General features: G+C 40.6%; 1 protein-coding gene across 1 annotated transcript; it reads right to left on the minus strand.

Annotated features, from left to right (window-relative positions):
- Positions 1 to 4,876: 4,876 nt before the first annotated feature.
- Positions 4,877 to 6,112, minus strand: LOC101432229 (nucleophosmin). Its single transcript, XM_012518025.4, has one exon. It carries the CDS (start codon positions 6,022 to 6,024, stop codon positions 5,143 to 5,145), a length of 882 nt encoding a protein of 293 aa, XP_012373479.2. The 5' UTR covers positions 6,025 to 6,112; the 3' UTR covers positions 4,877 to 5,142.
- Positions 6,113 to 20,279: the final 14,167 nt, after the last annotated feature.

Below are 20,279 nucleotides of genomic sequence, written 5' to 3' on the forward strand. Positions count from 1 at the left end.
TGCAACAGCTTATGCTCCACCTTAGAAAGGCTATCTCGGGAAGCGGACTTGGCCCAGTGGTTAGGGCGTCCGCCTACCACATGGGAGGTCCGCGGTTCAAACCTGGGCCTCCTTGACCCATGTGGAGCTGGCCCATGCACAGCGCTGATGCGCGCAAGGAGTGCCGTGCCACGCAGGGGTGTCCCCCGCGTAGAGGAGCCCCACTCGCAAGATGTGCGCCTCCGTAAGGAGAGCCGCCCAGCGCGAAGGAAAGTGCAGCCTGCTCAGTAGTGGCGCCGCCCACACAGAGAGCTGACACAACAAGATGATGCAACAAAAAGAGACACAGATTCCCATGCCGCTGACAACAACAGAAGCGGACAAAGAACACACAGAATATGGACACAGAGAACAGACAACTGGGGGATGCAGGGAAGGGGAGAGAAATAAATAAATAAATAAATAAATAAATCTTTAAAAAAAAAAAATAGAAAGGCTATCTCGACATGCCCCATACCACTGGACCTAGAAATTTCACTGAGGTGGAAGGTCCTGCGTTTTTGTTGGATTTATTTCCCTTCCTTTGACACACAAATGTCTTACCAATAAGTCTAGAATAGTTGCTACTTCTTACTCACCAGGTCCAATCAGCATGATATCATCAATATAATGGACAAGCATGATGTGTTATCAAGATCCTTGCAGATTAGATTATGACATAAGGCTGGAGAGTTGCTATACCGCAGAGGCAAGAAATTGAAGGTGTATTGTTGGCCTTGCCAGCTGAAGGCAAAATGTTTTTGGTGGTCTTTACTAATAGCAATTAAGAAAAAAGCATTTTCCAGATCAATAGCTGCTCACTAGAAATCAGAGTATGTGTTGATTTGCTCAAACAATGATACCACATCTGGAAGAGCACTGCAATTGGAATCACCGCCTGGTTAAGTTTATGATAATCCACTGTCATCTTCCAAGATCCATCTTTCTGCACAGGTGAAATAGCAGAGTTGATTGGGGTTTGGTTGGAATCACCACCCCTACATTCTTCAAGTCCTTGATGGTGGCACTAATCTCTTCAATTCTTCCAAGAATTGGTATTGCTTTTGATTTACTATTTTGATTTACTATTTTGCTAGTGGCTTCTACTTGGTCTTTCCTACCACAATAACCCTCACTCCATAAGTCAAGGAACCAATATAGGAATTCTACCAATTGCTGAGTATGTCTATTCCAATTATGCATTTTGGAATTAGGGAAAACCACCACAGAATGGGTCAGGGGACCCACTGGAACCACTGTGACATGGACCTGAGCTAAGACTACTTCAATCACCTCACTTTCATAAGCCCTTACTCTGATTGGTGGATCACAGTGATATTTTGGGTCTCCTGGAATCAATTCCACTTCTGAGCCAAAGTTTAATAATCCCCAAAATGTCAGGTCATTTCCTTTTCCCCAATTTGTAGTTATCCTGGTAAAAGGTTGTAGGTCTCTTTGGGGAAGGTTGGGTGACAGAAAAACAGTATAAATTTTTGGCCATGTAATAGGGTCCTTCCCCAAGGGGAACCAGCCTTCCCCTCATTCAAGGGGCTTTGGGTCCACAAACTATCTCAGGTCTGGGAATTGATTAAGGGGTCATGACTCTCTGTATTTGTAATTCAAGTTAGACTTTGTAACTCAAGTTAGGCTAAAACTCTTCTGCTTATACAAATCAAGTAAGAATGTAGTAGACTGCTCATCGATTTCACTTCTACATCCCCATGATCTACTAACCAATGTCATAGGCCTCTGTATGTGAGACTATTCTGATTGCTCTTTTGAGTCTGCTGTCCATTATGGTGGCCACACCCACCTGTCTTTGGCATTAAGTTCTGCCACTTAGCATCCCCACTTGTTTAAAGGTCCAAGTTTGGTGATAACAGTTCCCATGGTAATATCTGACCTACAGAGAAGAGCAACTACAGAGCTCTTCAGGGCTGATGTAGTTAGCCTCATAAATTTATTCCTCACAGTCCCAGTAAAAGGTATGTCCTCTAACATTCCTAGGGTAAGTGAGCAGGTCTTATATGATAAATCTACTCTAAATTCCAGTCTCTCAAAGCTTTGGGATTCCCTCATCTACATTTTACCAGGGCAGTTCTGGCTTTTCAATCTAATGTAATGTAGGCCATCTTTTGGTCCATGTTTCAGCCAACCACCCAAACAAACTGTTAGAGTCATTTCTAACACCTCAAGCTATAGCATTGAATCCCGAATTTCTGTCTAGTGAACATATATCAATAAATTCAGCCTGATCCAACTTTACGTTCTTTCCACCTCACAATTCTTATGAGATTTTTATAAGAATTGTCTCACAAGACTGTGGGGATACACAAGTCCAAATGCCATAAGGCAGGCTGCAAGCTGGAAATTCTGATGAAGGTCCCTATAAGTTCTCCAGAAGAAGCTGTTGGCTAAAGTAGAGATGGAAAAATCTCTCTTCTGACTGCTGAAATGAACATTTCTCCTTTTAAAACCTTCAACTGATTGGATGAGATATCACTTATTGTTGAAGACAATTCTCTCAGTTCATAGTAGAGGTAATCAGCCATAGATGCAATCAACTTTCAATGACTTAAGTCCATGAAATGTCTTCACAGTAACAGTCAGGCCAGTGCTTGCTTAACCACAAAACTGGACACCATCCCTGGCCAAGATGACACATGAATCTAACCATTACACCCAATATATCTATAGTTTCCTCCCTCAGTGCTTTCAGGTCTCTGCTCAAATGTCAATTCATCAGAGAGCACTCTATCCAAAATAGAATCCTCATTGCTTGCTATGCTCTTATTTTTCTTTATTTTCTTCCATAGTGTTTATAGCTTCTCGTATTATACTATATGTCTATTTGTTTTCAGACTCTCACCAGATTATAAACTTCCAAAGGGCAGAAATTTTGGAAGAGTGCCTGGCACATACTATGTACACAATAAATATTTACTGAGTGAATGAATGAATGCACAAATTAACTCATACTATGTGCCAGGCAATAGGCTAAGCACTGGACACTTATAAATTTCACTGAGGTGGAAGGTCCTGTATTTTTGTTGGATTTATTTCCTATCCTTGGACACACAAATGTCTTCCCTTCTACTCTAGGTGGGGAGGTGGACAGAATGAAACTCATAGAGGGCCTGAGGAGGCATCTATACCAGTCATGGAAGGTCAGAGCTGGAGACACCTTTCAAAGGACAATATTTCTAAACCTATTCTTGAGGAATGAGTTGCAGAATTCAGGTGAAGATTGGAAGGGTGCTAAAAGGGGGAGGACATTCCAGATAGAAGAAGTAGTTTGCAGAAAGGCATAGAAGAAAGAAACATATTGATATGTGTTGAGAACCATTCCAGTTTTGCTAGGGCTATGTGCAGGCATGTGTGTCTATGTGTGTGTGTGTTGGAGGTTGGGAGGAGAATAAGAGATGAAGCTGGAGACATAGACAACAGATCATGGAAGGACTTTGATGTCAGGTGAGGTTGTAAAATTTCATCTTATATTGAAGGAAGAGAGTGACACAGTCAGATTTGTGTTTTAGAAAGATCTTTCTGGGGAGAAGCAGCAATATGGTGTCGGTTTAAGGGAGCACTCACCGTCTCTCGCAAAAAACGGCTGAGTGGGGGCAAGATCCTGCCCAAGTGAACTGTTTTGGGAACCCACAGAGTGGGAGGCTTCGGGGCATCGGTCTGAAGAGAGCTGGACAAAAAGATAAATTGCTCAAGGTAAAACCCCCGATATTTTTGTTCCTGAGTCTGGAAATAGTGGGTCGGCTAAGGCCCACCCTCGAGGCAAAGCTGCTGCAAGCCCAGAGCACAGGAGCCCTGATTCCCTTTGGCCACCCAGCAGGAAGGAGCATTCTACAAGAGTGGGAGGGTTCTGGTAAAGGGTGGAGAGGGGTTTCCTTTCTGTGGGTTTGGTTGCCTGGAATCCTTTTGAGCTCTGAGGAGCATACCAACTGCCTTGAGGTAGCACAAGAAAGAGGGGAGAGGCGAATCTGCTGAGGCAGCCCAATTTCCTAACAGCCCTGGGATAAAGAAACTTGTCCTGGAATAGGGCAGAGTCAGGCGACCCACTAGTCCTGTGCTGAAAACTATAAAATTTCAACTCCCCTAAGGGAGGCAGGCATAGGAAGTGCTTAATAAACTTCCAAGAGTCAATTTAGGATCCCCTGAGAGGAGGGGGTGGCCTGGAAGAGGATTGAGAGTCATTTCCATGCACTGAGTTCAGTCACCAGGGTCCCGTTTGAGTTTCAAAAGGGAACTCAACCTGACCTGGAGAGGTGAGAGAAGATCCCCTCACACACGCTATTGCATCCTGCTGCCCTGGGAGAGAAAGCAATAAGAATAGAAAGGGGGCAGGGACAGACTCCTAATCAGCAGGAGTCTATCCAAATGCAGAGTCAAAGCTGCCAGAGGGAAAGTGATTGGCTAGTTTTCTGTAGAGCTAACTGACCCAGAGAAAGTTTAGCTCAGTGGAGTAGTTTCTGCCTTGGAGGTCACTAGTTCGATTCTCAGCTCCTCTTACAGCAATGATCCACTGGAATATCAAACATTCAACTGACACTTTAGAACAGGGAAAACATAGACCTTACTTTTGTATTAGCTTCTCTTGGGTCCCTTATTTTTCTTAAAAAAAGGTTATTTTTTTTTTAATTTAACTTATTTTACTCACTAAAACCCACTTCAAAACCTGCAGAGGGAAGGCTGCAGGGTAATTGATTGATGAACACTGGCAGTCTGAGAAGTTCCACAGGGACCTAATGCTTGTGTGTTCATTTGGGTTTTTTTTGTTTGTTTGTTTGTTTTTTGCTACTTTATTAAAATACTGAGTTTATTTCACATGTATATTTTATCTCCCCACCATTTCCATTTGTCTGACCACTGCTACTACTATGTCCTATCATAACATTCCATACATACTTAAAACCAAGCAAAGGGTGAAGTTCCATCTTTAAAAACTAAACAGGCATTTTGGACAACACATTCTTGGCAAAGGAACCTGGACAACATTTATCAGACACGGTAGGGAAAGTTCTCACTCTGCATTATAAAAAGGACAGCCAGATATCAACTGTTACAGAAATGAAATAAGACAGAAAATTTTAACAAACTGTTGAAACTATTTTCTTAAAGAGACTTCCTCCACTGCCAGAGATCTTGAATAGCCTCCTGGTCAGTCATCCGGAAGCAGTTCTTCACATAATTGATGAATTTGGCTTCCACTTTGGGAAGAGAACCACCTTTTTCTATACTTGCTTGCATTTTCGCTTTAATGTCTTCTACAGAACTAGGTCCTTTCGGTGTTTTAGGAGTTTTTTCCTGTTTTTTGAAGGATTCTTGACCTTTTGATTTTGGTGTTGATGGTTTTGAGTCTTTTCCATTCTGGTTTGATTTTTGTGCATTTTTGGCTGGAGTTTCTCTGACAGATTTCTTCACTGGAGCTTTTTCTTCCATTTCCTCATCATCAAAATCATCATCATCATCATCTTCATCATCATCTTCATCTTCATCATCATCGTCATCATCTTCATCAGCAAGTTTTACCTTTTTCTGTGGAAACTTGCTACCACTTCCAGGGGCAGACCGCTTTCCAGATATGCTTAAAAGTTTCACATCATCCTCCTCTTCATCTTCTGACTCTGCATCTTCCTCTACAGCTACTAAGTGCTGTCCACTAATATGCACAGGCCCAGAACAACACTTCAACCGTAAGACAACAGGTGGCGTTATTTCAAAGCCTCCAAGGGAGACCGTTGGCTGTACAGACATTTTCAAAGTTGCCAGTGTTACTTTAATTGGACTGCCTTCATAATTCATTGCCTCTGCTTCAACAATGTGCAATTCATCCTTTGCACCAGCTCCTAAACTGACCGTTCTTAAAGATAACTGGTGTTCATTTTCATCATTATCCACCTTAAAGTGATAATCTTTGTCAGCCTTTAGTTCACAACCGAAAAGATAGTTCTGGGGCCTCAGGGGGCTCATGTCCATGTCCATCGAATCTTCCATGGAGTGGTGGCACGCACTTAGGTGGGAGAAAAGGCGGATGGAGATAGGTAACCACTGTCCAAAGAACAGCCGCGCAGGACGGAATCGCAGGAAGAACTGTTCATTTGTTTTTGTTTTCTTATTTTTCTTTCCTCTTTCCCCCTCCCCCATTTTTTATTATTGGGTGCTGCTGGCTTATTTCTTGTTTGCTGTGTTTCCTCTCCCTTTTTTGTGTATGCTGATTTTGTCTACCAATGCTGTCTCTTTTCCTTCCTTCATCATTCTATCTTCCCCTTTCTGTTATTGTTCTTACATTTCACCTCTCTTTGTTTAGTCCTCAGTTTTTCTGGTTTTTATTTCTATCTCATCTAATCTGTTTATTTTTTTAAGTAACGTTTTTTTCTTTTTGTCCTTTCTTTTCTCTTTCCTTTTCTCCTCATAATTCTGGCCTTTTAAATAGTTCTATATATTTTTCTCTATTTGGTTTCCCATTTCATTGTAGGTACTCCACTTTTTTATTCCTATTTATCTACACTGGTTACATGAGTTAAATATTCATTTTCCTAGGTCTTATATAGTTCTTCTAACTTTTACTATTATTATTACTATTATTCTGTTTCTTTTCTTTCTCTGGCTCTAATCTTTTTCCTTCAGGGGAACATAGAAAACAGCAAGGAAACATAACAAGAAGAACAAAGTGTCAAAGAGAAAACTTAACACACACACACAAAAACAGCAGTTAAATAAAACCCTAGAGAAAGAAGCTAATCAACTGAATAAACCCATCAAGATAAAAACATTACCAGACAGCAATAAAAAATTACAAACCATCAGGAAGACATGGCCCAGTCCAATGAACAAACTAAAAACTAGGGAGAGATGCAGAACATCAAACAACAAATTAAAGTCTTCCAAACAAATATCATGGATCAACTTAATGAAGTGAAGGAAGAGACTAAGGATATTAAGAAGACACTGGGAGAACTTACTGAGGAAATTGTAAAATATATAAAAAGATAATGGAGGGAAGAGGATATGGCTCAAGTGATAGGGCTTCCACCTACCACATGGAAGGAACTGGTTTAGATCCCTGGGACATCCTGGTTAAAAAAAAAAGAGAAAGCATGCCTGCATGGTGAGCCAGTGCCCACACAGCAAGCCATGTGCCCATGTAGCAAGCCATGTGCCACAGCAGCCTAGTGCCACTTGAGTGCCTGTGTGGTGGGCCAAGTGCCTACACAGTGAGCAGGGTGCCTGCACGAGTGCCCACATGGCAAGACAAGTGCCTGGGCGGTGGGACTAGAACACATACAAGTGCCCACATGGCAAACCAAGTGCCCATGCAGCAAGCCAAGTGCCCACATAGCAAGTGAGTGCCCACACGGTGAACAGAGTGCCCGTGCAAATGAGTCATGCAGTAAGATGATGATGCACCAAAAAAGAGATGGAGGGAAGAGTCAAGGTGAAGTGCAGCAGAAACCAGGAACTGAGGTGGCACAAGTGACAGAGAACCTCTCCACAGCAGAGGTCCCCCGGATTGACTACCAGGGAATCCAAAGGAGAAAAACAAGAAGAGAAGACAAAAAGAGAAATAGATACAGAAGATCAGACAGCAAATGGACACAGACAGCAAAAACAGCAGAGCAGGGGGAGGGGAGGGGAGGAGAGGAGAAAAAAAGGAAAAAAAAGATAATGGATATGATGGTAATGAATGGCACAATCCAAGGTATTAAAAACACACTGGAAGCACATAACAGCAGATTTGAACAGGCAGAGGAAAGAATTAGCAATGTGGAAGATAGGACACCTGAAATCAAAGAGATAGTACAACAGATAGATAAAAAGATAGAAGAAATCCAGCAGGAGCTTATGGATTTTTAACAACAACACAAAAGGCACAAATATATGCATTATGGGTATCCCAGAGGGAGAAGAGAAGGGAAAGGGGACAGAAGGAGTGTTTAAGGAAGTAATGGCTGAAAATTTGCCAACTCTACTGAGGGAGATGGACTTGCATGTCTGGGAAGCACAGCATACCCCAAACAGTATAAATCCCAAGAGGCCTATTCCAAGACATATACTTGTCAAACTATCCAATGCTCAAGTCAAAAAGAAAATACTGAAGGCAGCAAGAGAAAAGAGAACCATCACATACAAGGGAAGCTCAATAAGATTAAGTGCTGATTTCTTATCTGAAACCATGGAGACAAGAAAGTAGTGGTATGACATAGTTAAAGTACTAAAAGAAAAAAACTTCCAGCCAAAAATTCTCTAGCCAGCAAAGCTGGCATTCAGAAATGATGGAGAGTTCAAAACATTCATAGATAAACAGAAACTAACAGACTATTCCAATAAGAAACCTGACATTCAAGAAATACTAAAGGGAGTTCTGCAGGTTGGAAGGAAAAAAAAACAGGAGAAAGTTGGAGGAGAGTATAAGAACAACTAAAAAGACAAAAGAGAAATAAAAACAACATATGACATATATAAACCCAAATAAGATATGGCTAAGTAATTCCTTCAGAGTAATAACACTGAATGTTTATTGATTAAACTCACCAGTCAAGAGACACAGATTGGCATACTGGATAAGGAAATAAGGTCCATTTATATGCTGTCTACAAGAAACCCACCTTAGACCCAGGGATTCAAGTAGGCTGAAATTGAATGGCTGAAAACAATCTTACAAGAAAACAATAACCAAAAAGGTGGGAGTAGCTATACTAATATACCACAAATTGACTTTAAATGCAAAACTCTTGTAAGAGACAAAGATGAGCACTATATATTAGTAAAAGGGGTAATCTTTCAAGAAGAAAGAACAATCATAAACATTTATGCACCTAACCAGGGTGTCACAAAATACATGAGGCAAATACTGGAAAAACTAAGTGGAGAAATAGATGATTCTACAATTATAGTGGGATACTTAATTACACCATTATCACCATTAGACAAAACATCTCAACAGAGAATCAATAAAGAAACAAAGACTTTTTTTTTTTTGAATAAAAAATGTTTTGAATAAAACATTATAGGATCTGGACCTAATAGTCATATACAGAACACTACTCCCAAATATAATGGGATATACAAATCAGTAAGGGCCAGAGAACCAGATTAGACACAAAGATTGAAGTTAAACAACACACTCTTAGACAAACAATGGGTCAAGGAGGAAATTTTAAAAGAAATTAGTAACAACCTTGAAATGAATGAAAATGACAACACAACATATCAAAACTTATGGGATGCAGCAAAAGCTGTATTAAGAGGAAAATTCATAGCCATAATCTCAAATATCAACAAAGAAGAAAGTGCTAAAATCAAAGACCTAACTGCACACCTGGAGGAATTAGAAAAAGAACAGCAAACTAATCCCAAAAGAAGTAGAAAGAAATAACAAAGATTAGAACAGAACTAAATGAAATAGAAAATAAGAAAGCACTAGAAAAAAAATAAACAAAATCAAAATCTGGTTGTTCAAGAAGACCAATAAAATTGACAAACCCTTACCTAGACTACAAAGAGAAAAAGAGAGAAGATGCAAATACACAGAATAAAAAATGAAGAAGGGACTATCACAAAAAAATAAAGACTATGATAAGAGAATACTTTGAAAAATTATATGCCAACAAGAAGGACAATTTAGAGGAAATGGATGAGCAGCCTACATTGACAATAGAAGAAACTGAAAAACTCAACAGACAAATCACAAGTAAAGAGATAGAATCAGTCATCAAAATCCTCCAGAAGAGTCCAGGACCAGATGACTTCACAGGTGAATTCTATCAAACATTCAGGAAAGAAGTAACACCAATCTTGCTTAAACTCTTCCAAAAAATAAAGTAGAAGGAACATTGCCTAACTCATTCTGTGATGCCAACATTACCCTAACATAATACCAAAGCCAAACAAAGATGCCACAAGAAAGGAAAATTACAGACTAATTTATCTAATGAACCTAGATGCTAAAATCTTCAATAAAATACTTGCTAATCATATTCAACAACATGTCAAATGAATTTTACATCATGAGCAAATGGGTTTCATCTCAGGTATGCAAGGATGGTTCAACATAAGAAAACCAATCAATGTAATACACCACATAAACAGATCAAAAGAAAAAAAAACCACATTATCATCTCTGTAGAGGCAGAAAAAGCATTCTACAAAGTACAGCACCCGCCCTTTCTTGATAAAAACACTGCAAAAGATGGGAATAGAAAGAAACTTTCTGAACATGATAAAGGATATTTATGAAAAACCCAAAGCTAAAATCATATATAATGGTGAAATCCTAAAAAGCTTTCCCACTCAGACCAGAAACAAGACAAGGATGCCCACTATCACTGCTCCTTTTTAATATTGTGTTAGAAGTGCTTGCTCAAGCACTGAGGCAAGAACCAGATATAAAAGGCATCCAAATTGGAAAGGAAGAAATAAAAATCTCACTATTTGCAGAGAACATGATCCTATATATAGAAAGGATAGGATTGTTGTTGAGAAATCTACAACAAAGCTTCTAGAGCTTATAAATGATTTCAGTAAAGTCACAGGTTATAAGATCAATGCAAAAAAATCAGTAGCATTTATCTACACCAACAATGAGCAATTTGAGGAGAAAATCAAGAAAAAAATACCATTTACAATATTAACTAAAAAAATTAAATACCTAGAAATAAATTTAACTAGAGATGTAAATGACTTATACACAGAAAACTACACAACACTGTTAAAGGAAATCAAAGGAGACTTAAATAAATGGAAGATTATTCCCTGATCATGGATAGGAAGACTAAATATCATTAAGATGCCTATCCTACCCAAACTAATCTACAGATTTAATGCTATCCCAATAAAAATCAACAGCATTTTTTTTATTGAATTGGAAAAACTATGAAATTTATTTGGAAGGGCAAGAGGCCCCAAACAGCCAAAGACACATTGAAAAAGAAAAATTAAATCAGTAGAATCACGCTACCTGACTTTAAAACATATTACAAAGCTACAGTAGTCAAAACTGCATGGTATTGGCACAAGGATAAACACACAGACCAATGGAACCAAATTGAGAGTTCTGATATAGAAGCCTCACATATACAATCATCTGATGTTTGACAAGGCCACTGAGCCCACTCACCTGGGAGAGAATGGCCTCTTCAACAAATGGGGCTTTTTTTGACCCCGAGGGGAGGGGGAAAGAAGAAAAGAATAGTTGGACGAGGGAGTAATGGGGGGCAATGGAAGCATTCTGCATGACCTGCAATAATGGATACAGGCCATGTTAAATATCACCAAAAATGTTTACAGGTATATAGTCTAAAATGTAAACCATAATGTTTAATGTAGCCTATGTAACAAAAAATTTATCAGTGTACAATCTAAAATGTAAATCATAATGTAAACCACTGATGATGGTTAGTAGCTATGTTTCAATATTTGTACATCAGTAGTAACAAATGTACCATCCACATGTAAAAAGGTTATTAATAGGAAAGGGGAAAAGGGGGAGGATGTTGGGTATACAGGAGTCCCCTATATTCTGTATGTTACACTACTGTGACCTAAAACTTCTTAGAAGACAAAATTGAAAAAGTAAGACATTGGGAAAGAAATGGAAGAAAACACCACTATACATACAGGACAACAGATATTACAGTGATGAAAGGCAAAATGTAAAAAAAAAAATTTTTTTAATATTTTTCATTTTTTTAATACTACAAATTTTTTTACTTTATTTTAGTTTTACTTTTTCTAAATAATTATGTATTTTATTTCACATGTTTAAACCTATCATTATTATTTCATTTTCCTATTAATTCAATTTGACAATATTCTTGGCTTCATTTTTTTTTAAGTTTTGGATCACAGAAGGGTTACAACTATGGCAGGGGAGGATCATTTGGCGTGGGGTGTCAGTGGCGGGGGACACATGGGAGGAAGCTTATCTGGGTACACATATAAGGTATATAAATATGTTCAAATGTTCATGGGGCATTGCCACAGTGGGTAGAGAGTCACACAACAATGAAAAATATTTTGAATTCCTATCCTGGGGAGCTCTGCCAGATTCTCTAATGAAACAGTAACAATTTCCACAAGCACAGGAGCAATGACTTGTGAAGAAGGATGATCCACTGATGGGCCCTTGATATTGACAACTATGCTTATGAGCCTTTTGTTCTTGAATTTGAAGCTTTGCCTAGTATTGTAGTGAACTGAAAAGTCACTTTCTGAGAGCCTCCTTGTTGCTCAAATATGGCCACTCTCTAGGCCAAACTCAGCATATAAATGCATTACTCCAGCCTGGGACATAACTCGCAGGGAAGACCCTCCTTGGCACCAAGGGATTATTACCAAGCACTGTACAGTGATGCAACTGGAAAAATACCTTGAATAAAAGTGGGGAAAGGTAAAGACAAATGAGTTTATGTGGCTAAGAAACTTGAAAGTGAGTTGGGAGGTCAGCAGAGAGGTATTGCTTGTGTATGTCTCAGCAGGATCTCATAGACAGCCAAAGTAGATACTACACCCAAATAGCTGGGCTCCCGAGGGTTCTGGAGACACCCAGGTCATATGATTATAGCAGATAACTCCTGAGTTTGGTGCTTTGCCAGTGGCCCTACTTTGGAGTTTGTACTCCCAAGTGTGACAGAGTTAGACTCAGATATGACTTCTCTACACTTGCTTCTTCTGTTCCTTCTATTTGAACCTATAGTTGGTGCTGGAGTTGGTAGGTGTATGTGCAAGAGACTTGAATCTCTGGGCTGTCCATATGCCAGCTGGGCCCTGAACTTCAGTGGAGTGGCAACACCTACTCTCCAGATCACTGGACTCACCCAGGGCAACCAACAAGGAGGTGAGGATGGACAACCATCACACCAAGGAACCAAGAGAGTCTACAACTGCAAGCAAAAGAGCCCCATCCATCAGCCATATAGGATCAAAGCCCCCTCTCAATTAGAGGTGGAGTGGGCATCACCATCTCAGAATCCTAAGGATTGGGGAATAAAATATGGACTAGAGTGGACTTTCTGGTATTCTACTATAGACTTATTGTGAATCTAGCAATGGAAGAAATTATATCACTGATGTAGAGACAGTGACCAGTGAAGGTGCTGAAGTCAGAAAGAGGGAAAATCATGTGTAACATGGGGGCATTTTCCAGACTTGGAATTGATCTGAATGACATTACAATGACAGACACAGGCCATTATATATCTTTTTTTTCTTTCTTTCTTTATTTTTTTATATTACATTAAAAAAATATGAGGTCCCCATATACTGCCCACCCCCCTCCCCCCACTCCTCCCCCCATAACAACAATCTCCTCCATCATCATGAGACATTCATTGCATTTGGTGAATACATCTCAGAGCACCGCTGTACCTCATGGTCAATGGTCCACATCATAGTCCATACTCTACCACATTCCATCCATTGGGCCATTGGAGGACATACAATGTCCAGTAACTGTCCCTACAGCATCACCCAGGACAACTCCAAGTCCCAAAAATGCCTCCACATCTCATCGCTTCCTCCCACTCCCTACCCCCAGCAGCCACCATGGCCACTTTCTCCACACAAATGCCACATTTTCTTTGATTACTAATCACAATAGTTCATGAATAGATTATCAGTAAGTCCACTCTAATCCATACTCTATTCCTCCATCTTGTGGACCTTAGAATGGTTGTGTCCACTCCACATCTGTAACAAGAGGGGGCTTAGATTCCACATGGATTCTGGATGCAATTCTCCTGCTTTCAGTTATAGGCACTCTTGGCTCCCTGGTGTGGTGGTTGACCTTCTTCAACTCCATGCTAGCTGAGTGGGGTAAGTCCAATAAACCAGAGTAGAAGCTGAAGTCTCTTGAGGCTCAGGGCCTGTCTATCACATGGTCAGTCCAGAGATTCAGGTCCCCTGGGTATATATTAAACCCCAGCACCAACTACAGTTCTGGTAAAAGTAACAGGAGAGGCTTGTGAACAAAGATCACATCTGAGTCCAGCTCCATCACACAAACACAAACTCCAAAATAGGGCCAACTGACATGGCACTGAACTCCATCTGCCATGACCATAGAACCTGTGGGTCTCTGTAGTCCTCAGAAGAACCAATACCTGGGGTTGTATCTACTTTATCTGTCTCTGGGACTCTGCTGAGGTATGCATAAGGGCAACCCCTCTGATAACCTCCTGGCTTTTTTTGGAGACTCATAGCCTTATAAACTCATTTGTCCTTTCCATTTCCCCCTTGATTCAGATCAAAAAACATTTTTAACTCCTGGTATTATATGTAGATTAAGATATTCTGCTGGCCCGAGTTGACCCTTTTATTCAAGGTCATTTTCTAGTTACATCATCAGCTGGTACTTGGTAGTAATCCCTCGGCACCAGGGAGGCTCATCCCCAGGAGTCATGTCCCATGCTTGGGGAAAGGCAATGCATTTACATGCTGAGTTTGGCTTCGAGACTGGCCACATTTGAGCAACATGGAGGCTCTCAGGAGGGAACTCTTAGGCACCCTACAGCTCTAGGCCTTGTTCTTATTTCAGGGGCACAGGCTCACGAGCATAGTCATTAGTATAAGGGCTCATTGTTGGACCTTCCTTCTTTTTTGATCTTTGCGGTTGCACTTGGGGGATTGTTACTGTTCCTTTAGGGACTATGATAAAGCTCCCCTGGCTAGGAACTCAGCACTCCCTCAGTTGTTGTTTTTAATTGTATCCACTATAAAAATATCTAAACATTTTTATGTACCCTGGATAAATGCCCTGTAGAACTCCCTGCCAACCATGTGTCCCCATCAATAACATTCCACACCAGTATTCCTCCCCTGCCATTTTTTTAAATTTTATTCATTTTGTAAAAATATTACATTCAAAAAATATGAGGTCCCATTCAACCCCACTGCCCCCACCCCACCACTCCCCCCACAGCAACACTCACTCCCATCATCATGACACATCCATTGCATTTGGTAAGTACATCTCTGGGCATCTCTGCACCTCATGGTCAATGGTCCACATCATAGCCCATACTCTCCCATGTTCCATCCAGTGGGCCCTGGGAGGGTTTACAATGTCCAGTGATTGCCCCTGAAGCACCATCCAGGGCAACTCCAAGTCCCAAAAACACCTCCACATCTCGTCTCTTCCTCCCACTCCCCATACCCATCAGCCACCATGGTCACTTTTCCCACACCAATGCCACCTTTTCTCTGTGGACCTTGGATTGGTTGCATCCGTTGCACCTCTATGTCAAGAGGAGGCTCAGATTCGACATGGATACTGGATGCAATCCTCCTACTTTCAGTTGTAGGCACTCTAGGCTCCATGGTGTGGTAGTTGTCCCTCTTCAACTCTATTGTAGCTGAATGTCCCCTGCCATTTTTGAACCTGTCTGTGATCCAAAACTTCTGGAAAGTGAAGTCCAATATATTGCCAGGTTCCATTAATAGTAAAATGGAATATAGCAATGAGTTTAAAGGTTAGATATAAAATACATATTAATTTGGAAAAATTAAGGTAAAAATAAATTGGGGAATCAAAAAACTTTTAAATGCAAAAGCTTTGTTTTGATGTTTTGCCTTCCATCACTGCAATAAGTGTTGCCCGGTATGCAAGTTGGCAAGGCAACTACTTACGTCTTTTCCTCAGAGTCTACATCCTATCTTTTTCTTTTCTTTTTTCTAATTATTAAGCTTATCTTCACAAGAGTTTTAGATCACAGTAGTTCATATATACAATATACAGTACTCCCACATATCCAACATAAAACCTTTTCCCTTCCACAGCAATAATCTTTTCACATATTCACACTGTATTTACTGAAACTGATGTACAGATATTGAAAGAATAGCTTTCAAACAAGGTAACATTTGTGTTTACATTTTGGTTTATATTTTAGACTGTACAATTTTCTAAATTTTTAGTTATCTTATGTTTTACATTATGATTTATATTTTAGCCTATCAACCCCTATATATTTTTTGTGTAATTTTACATGTCTTATATCCATCCTTGCGTACTCTTGTGAAACACTTCTATTGCCCACACAGTTACATTGGTTCCATCTATTCAATACCTCTTACCCCCTCCCCTTTGCGCCCACAGTGACAGTCAATCTTCATTACCAGAAGGGCCATGTTCAGAGATACTTGCAACAGTGTTGAGGGCTTGACATGCTCAACTGGGACCCACCATTTCTCTTGAGAGATACAATTCCCTCTATTTGAGGGCATCAGTCCTTCCCAGGATGTGGGTATAATTTCACTCTCATTATATGGGTCTCTATCCAATGATATAACCCACTTTGGCAAAATGAGCATTCACATATTCCCAAGGAGCCTGTCCTGCATCAGATAATCCCCTTTAAGCATCTTAAACAGGTAACCATCCCTATTATATTTTTGAAAAAGTTTTCTCAGCATTATACTCTCAACCAAATACCTGACAATCTCCTATGTTCATATGTTGCCTCACCCTCCCCCCAATTTCTTGGGCAATATTACCCATCCTCCCATCCCTAGCCCCCCTCAAGCCCACAAAGCCCCATCCAAAGGTAACACTGTGGCCCAATTTTATTCCTTCCTTGTACAAATACTTACCTCCAGCTTATCATAGATTTCACCCATGTAGGTGTCAGCTTACATCCTTCCTCTACCCCCCAATTTCCTGTAAGCCTATCATCCAGTCTCTAGCTCTCTGAGGCAGCTTGGTTTACTTATTTCATATCATTGAGGTCATGTCGTATTTGTCCCTCAATGCCTGGGTTGCTTCATTCAAAATAAGGTTGTCAAGATTCATCCATGTTATCACGTGTGTTTGTAGTGTATTCATTCTTAAAGCCTAGTAGTATTCCATTGTATGAATATACCACGTTTTATTTGTCCATTCATCTGTTGGTGGGCATTTGGGTTGATTCCAACCTTTGGCAATAGTGAACAATGCTACTATGAACTTTGGTGTGCATATATTGGTTTGTGTCCTTGTTTTCAGTTCTACTGGGTATATACCCAGCAGTGGAATTGCTGGGTCATATGGCAAATCTATGGCTAGTTTTTTGAGAAACTGCCAAACTGTCCTCCAGAATGGCGAGATCCTTCTGCATTCCCACCAGCAGTGGATGAGTGTTCCCATTCCTCCACATCCTCTCCAGCATTTGTAGTCTTCTGTTTTTTTCATAGCTACCAATCTTATGGGAATAAGATGGTATCTCATTGTAGTTTTGATTTGCATTTCCCTGATAGCTAGAGATTTGGAGCATTTTTTCATGTGCTTTTTAGCCATTTGTATTTCTTCTTTGGAGAAGTGTCTGTTTAAATCTTTTTCCCATTTTTTAAATGGGTTGTTTATCTTTTTATTTTCAAGATATAGGAGTTCTTTATATATGCAGGTTGTAAGTCTCCTATCAGATATATGGTTACCAAATATTTTCTCCCATTGTGTAGGCTCTCTTTTCACTTTCATGACAGATTCCTTTGAGGTGCAGAAGGCTTTAATTTTGAGGAAGTCCCATTTGTCTATTTGTTCTTTTGCTGCTCATGCTTTTGGTGTGAAGTTCATGAAGCCATTTCCTATTACAAGGTCTTGTAGATGTTTCCCTACACTGCTTTCCAAAGTCTTTATGGTCTTGGCTCTTATACTTAGGTCTTCGATCCATCTTGAGTTGATTTTTGTATAAGGTGTTAGATGGTAATCCTCTTTCATTCTTTTACATATGTATATCCAGTTCTCCAGGCACCATTTGTTGAATAGGCCATTCTCTCCCAGTTAAGAGGGTTTGGTGGCTTTATCAAATATTATGTGACTATATATATGAGGTAGTGTGATTCCTCCTATTTTGTTTTTCTTTTTCAATATGTCTTTGGCTATTCGGGGCCTCTTTCCTTTCCAAATAAATTTCATAGCTAGTTTTTCCAGTTCCTTAAAGAATGCTGTGCTGATTTTTGTTGGGATTGCATTGAATGTATAGATCAGTTTTGGAAGGATAGACATCTTAATGATACTTAGTCTTCCTATCCATGAACAGGGAATATTCTTCCATTTATTTAGGTTCTTTGATTTCCTTGAATAGTGTTGTGTAGTTCTCTGTGTATAAGTTTTTTACATCTTTAGTTAAATTTATTCCTAGGTATTTGATTTTTTTATTGACTATTGTAAATGGTATTTGTTTCTTGATTTCCTCCTAAGCAAGTTCATTATTGGTGTACAGAAATGCTACTGATTTTTGCGCATTGATATTACAACCTGTGACTTTACTAAACTCATTTATGAGTTCTAGAAGCTTTGTTGTAGACTTTAGGGTTTTCTATGTATAGGATCATGTCATCTGCAAATAATGAAATTTTGACTTGCTCCTTTCCAACTTGAAAGCCTTTTATATCTGGTGCTTGACTCAGTGCTTGAGCAAGTACTTCTAAGACAATGTTAAATAGAAGAGGTGAGAGCAGGCATCCTTGTCTTGTTCCTGATCTTAGAGGGAAGGATTTTAGGATTTCACCATTGTAAACGATGTTGGCTGTGGGTTTTTCATATATACTCTTTAGCGTATTCAGAAAATTTCCTTGTATTCCGATCTTTTGCAGAGTTTTTATCAAGAAAGAGTGCTGTATTTTGTCAAATGCTTTTTCTGCATCTATAGATATAATCATGTGATTTTTTTCCTTCAATCTGTTTATATGGTGTATTACATTGATTGATTTTCTTCTATTGAACCATCCTTGCATACCCAGAATGAATCCCACTTGGTCATTGTGTATAATTCACTTAATGTGTTGTTAAATACGGTTAGCAAGTATTTTGTTGAGGATTTTTGCGTCTAGGTTCATTAGAGAAATTGGTCTGTAATTTTCCTTTCTTGTGGTGTCTTTGTTTGGCTTTGGTACTAGGGTAATGTTGGCATCATAGAATGAGTTAGGTAATGTTCTTTCTGTTTCAATTTTTTGGAAGAGTTTCAGCAGGATTGGTGTTAGTTCTTTCCGGAATGTTTTGTAGAATTCACCTGTGAAGCCGTCTGGCCCTGAGTTCTTCTTAGTTGGGAGGTTTTTAATGATTGACTCTATCTCTTTACTTGTGATTGGTTTGTTGAGATCATCAATTTCTTCTTTCGTCAATATAGGCTGCTTATGTGTTTCTAGGAATTTGTCCATTTCCTTTGAATTATCATTTTTGTTGGAATATAGTTTTTCAAAGTATCCTCTTATGATAGTGTTTATTTCTGTGGGGTCAGTGGTGATATCTCCTTTCTCATTTCTTATTTTGTGTATTGCATCTCTCTTTTTTTCTTTGTTAGTCTAGCTAGCTAAGGGTTTGTCAATTTTATTGATCTTCTCAAAGAACCAGCTCTTGGTTTTGTTTATCTTTTCAAGAGCTTTCTTGTTATCTATTTCATTTAGTTCTGCTCTTATCTTTGTTCTTTCTTTCTTCTTCCTGTGGGGTTACTTTGCGGTCACCCCTCGGGCTGAAGTGTGGTTTGCTGGCCTGGCGGGGGAGCAGCCGCGGCAGGCCAAGCCACTGCCCCCATAATAGGGTGGCTGGTCGGACTCACTGCCACCCCCGAAGGGAGCTCGGCATGGGCGCAGAGTGCCCTCGGGTCTCCCCTTCTCGGCAGCCATGCTTCCGCAGCCGCCCGTCCTCCCGGATGGCGCCACATGATGCCTGTGGGGTGACACCCTTCTTCTTCTTTCTCCCTGCGCAGGCGCAGGGTGGAAAATTCCAGTCTGCCCTTTTCCCCTCCCCCGACAGCAGCAACAGCCAGGCGTGGGCAGAAAAATCCAGTCTGCCCTTTTCCCTCCCCCCGACAGCAGCAACAGCCAGCCGTGGGCGGGAAACTCAAGTCTGCCCTCTACCCCAGCAACAGCAGCCACCAATCCCTAAACCCTGCCCCTTCTCCCAGCAACAGCGACAGCCAATCCCTAATCACTGCCCCTCCCCCGTCCAGTACCGCCCACTGACCTTTCGCCGGCAACCAATCAGAACAGGGCGTGGCTTCGACCAATCAGCCTTCCCCAGCCCCTATAAAACTGTTGCCTCTCCCTCAATAAAGTGGACTTGCGTGTTTACCTTGTCTCCGCGGTAGTTCTTCTGCTGTGCGCCTCCAGTCCTGAGAGCCCCCGACAAGGGCGTGGCCTCCCTTGTCCCCAGTTCGTCGCCTGCTTCTCCGGGCGACCCCTTCGTCGCCGGCTTCGCCGGGCGACCGCGTCAGCCGAACCGCGCAACCCCTGTGAGACCGACCCCTCGTCTGCTGCCGGACCGACCACTCGTCCCA

Source organism: Dasypus novemcinctus, chromosome 9, assembly GCF_030445035.2.
Source record: "Dasypus novemcinctus isolate mDasNov1 chromosome 9, mDasNov1.1.hap2, whole genome shotgun sequence".
Classification (NCBI taxonomy): domain Eukaryota; kingdom Metazoa; phylum Chordata; class Mammalia; order Cingulata; family Dasypodidae; genus Dasypus; species Dasypus novemcinctus.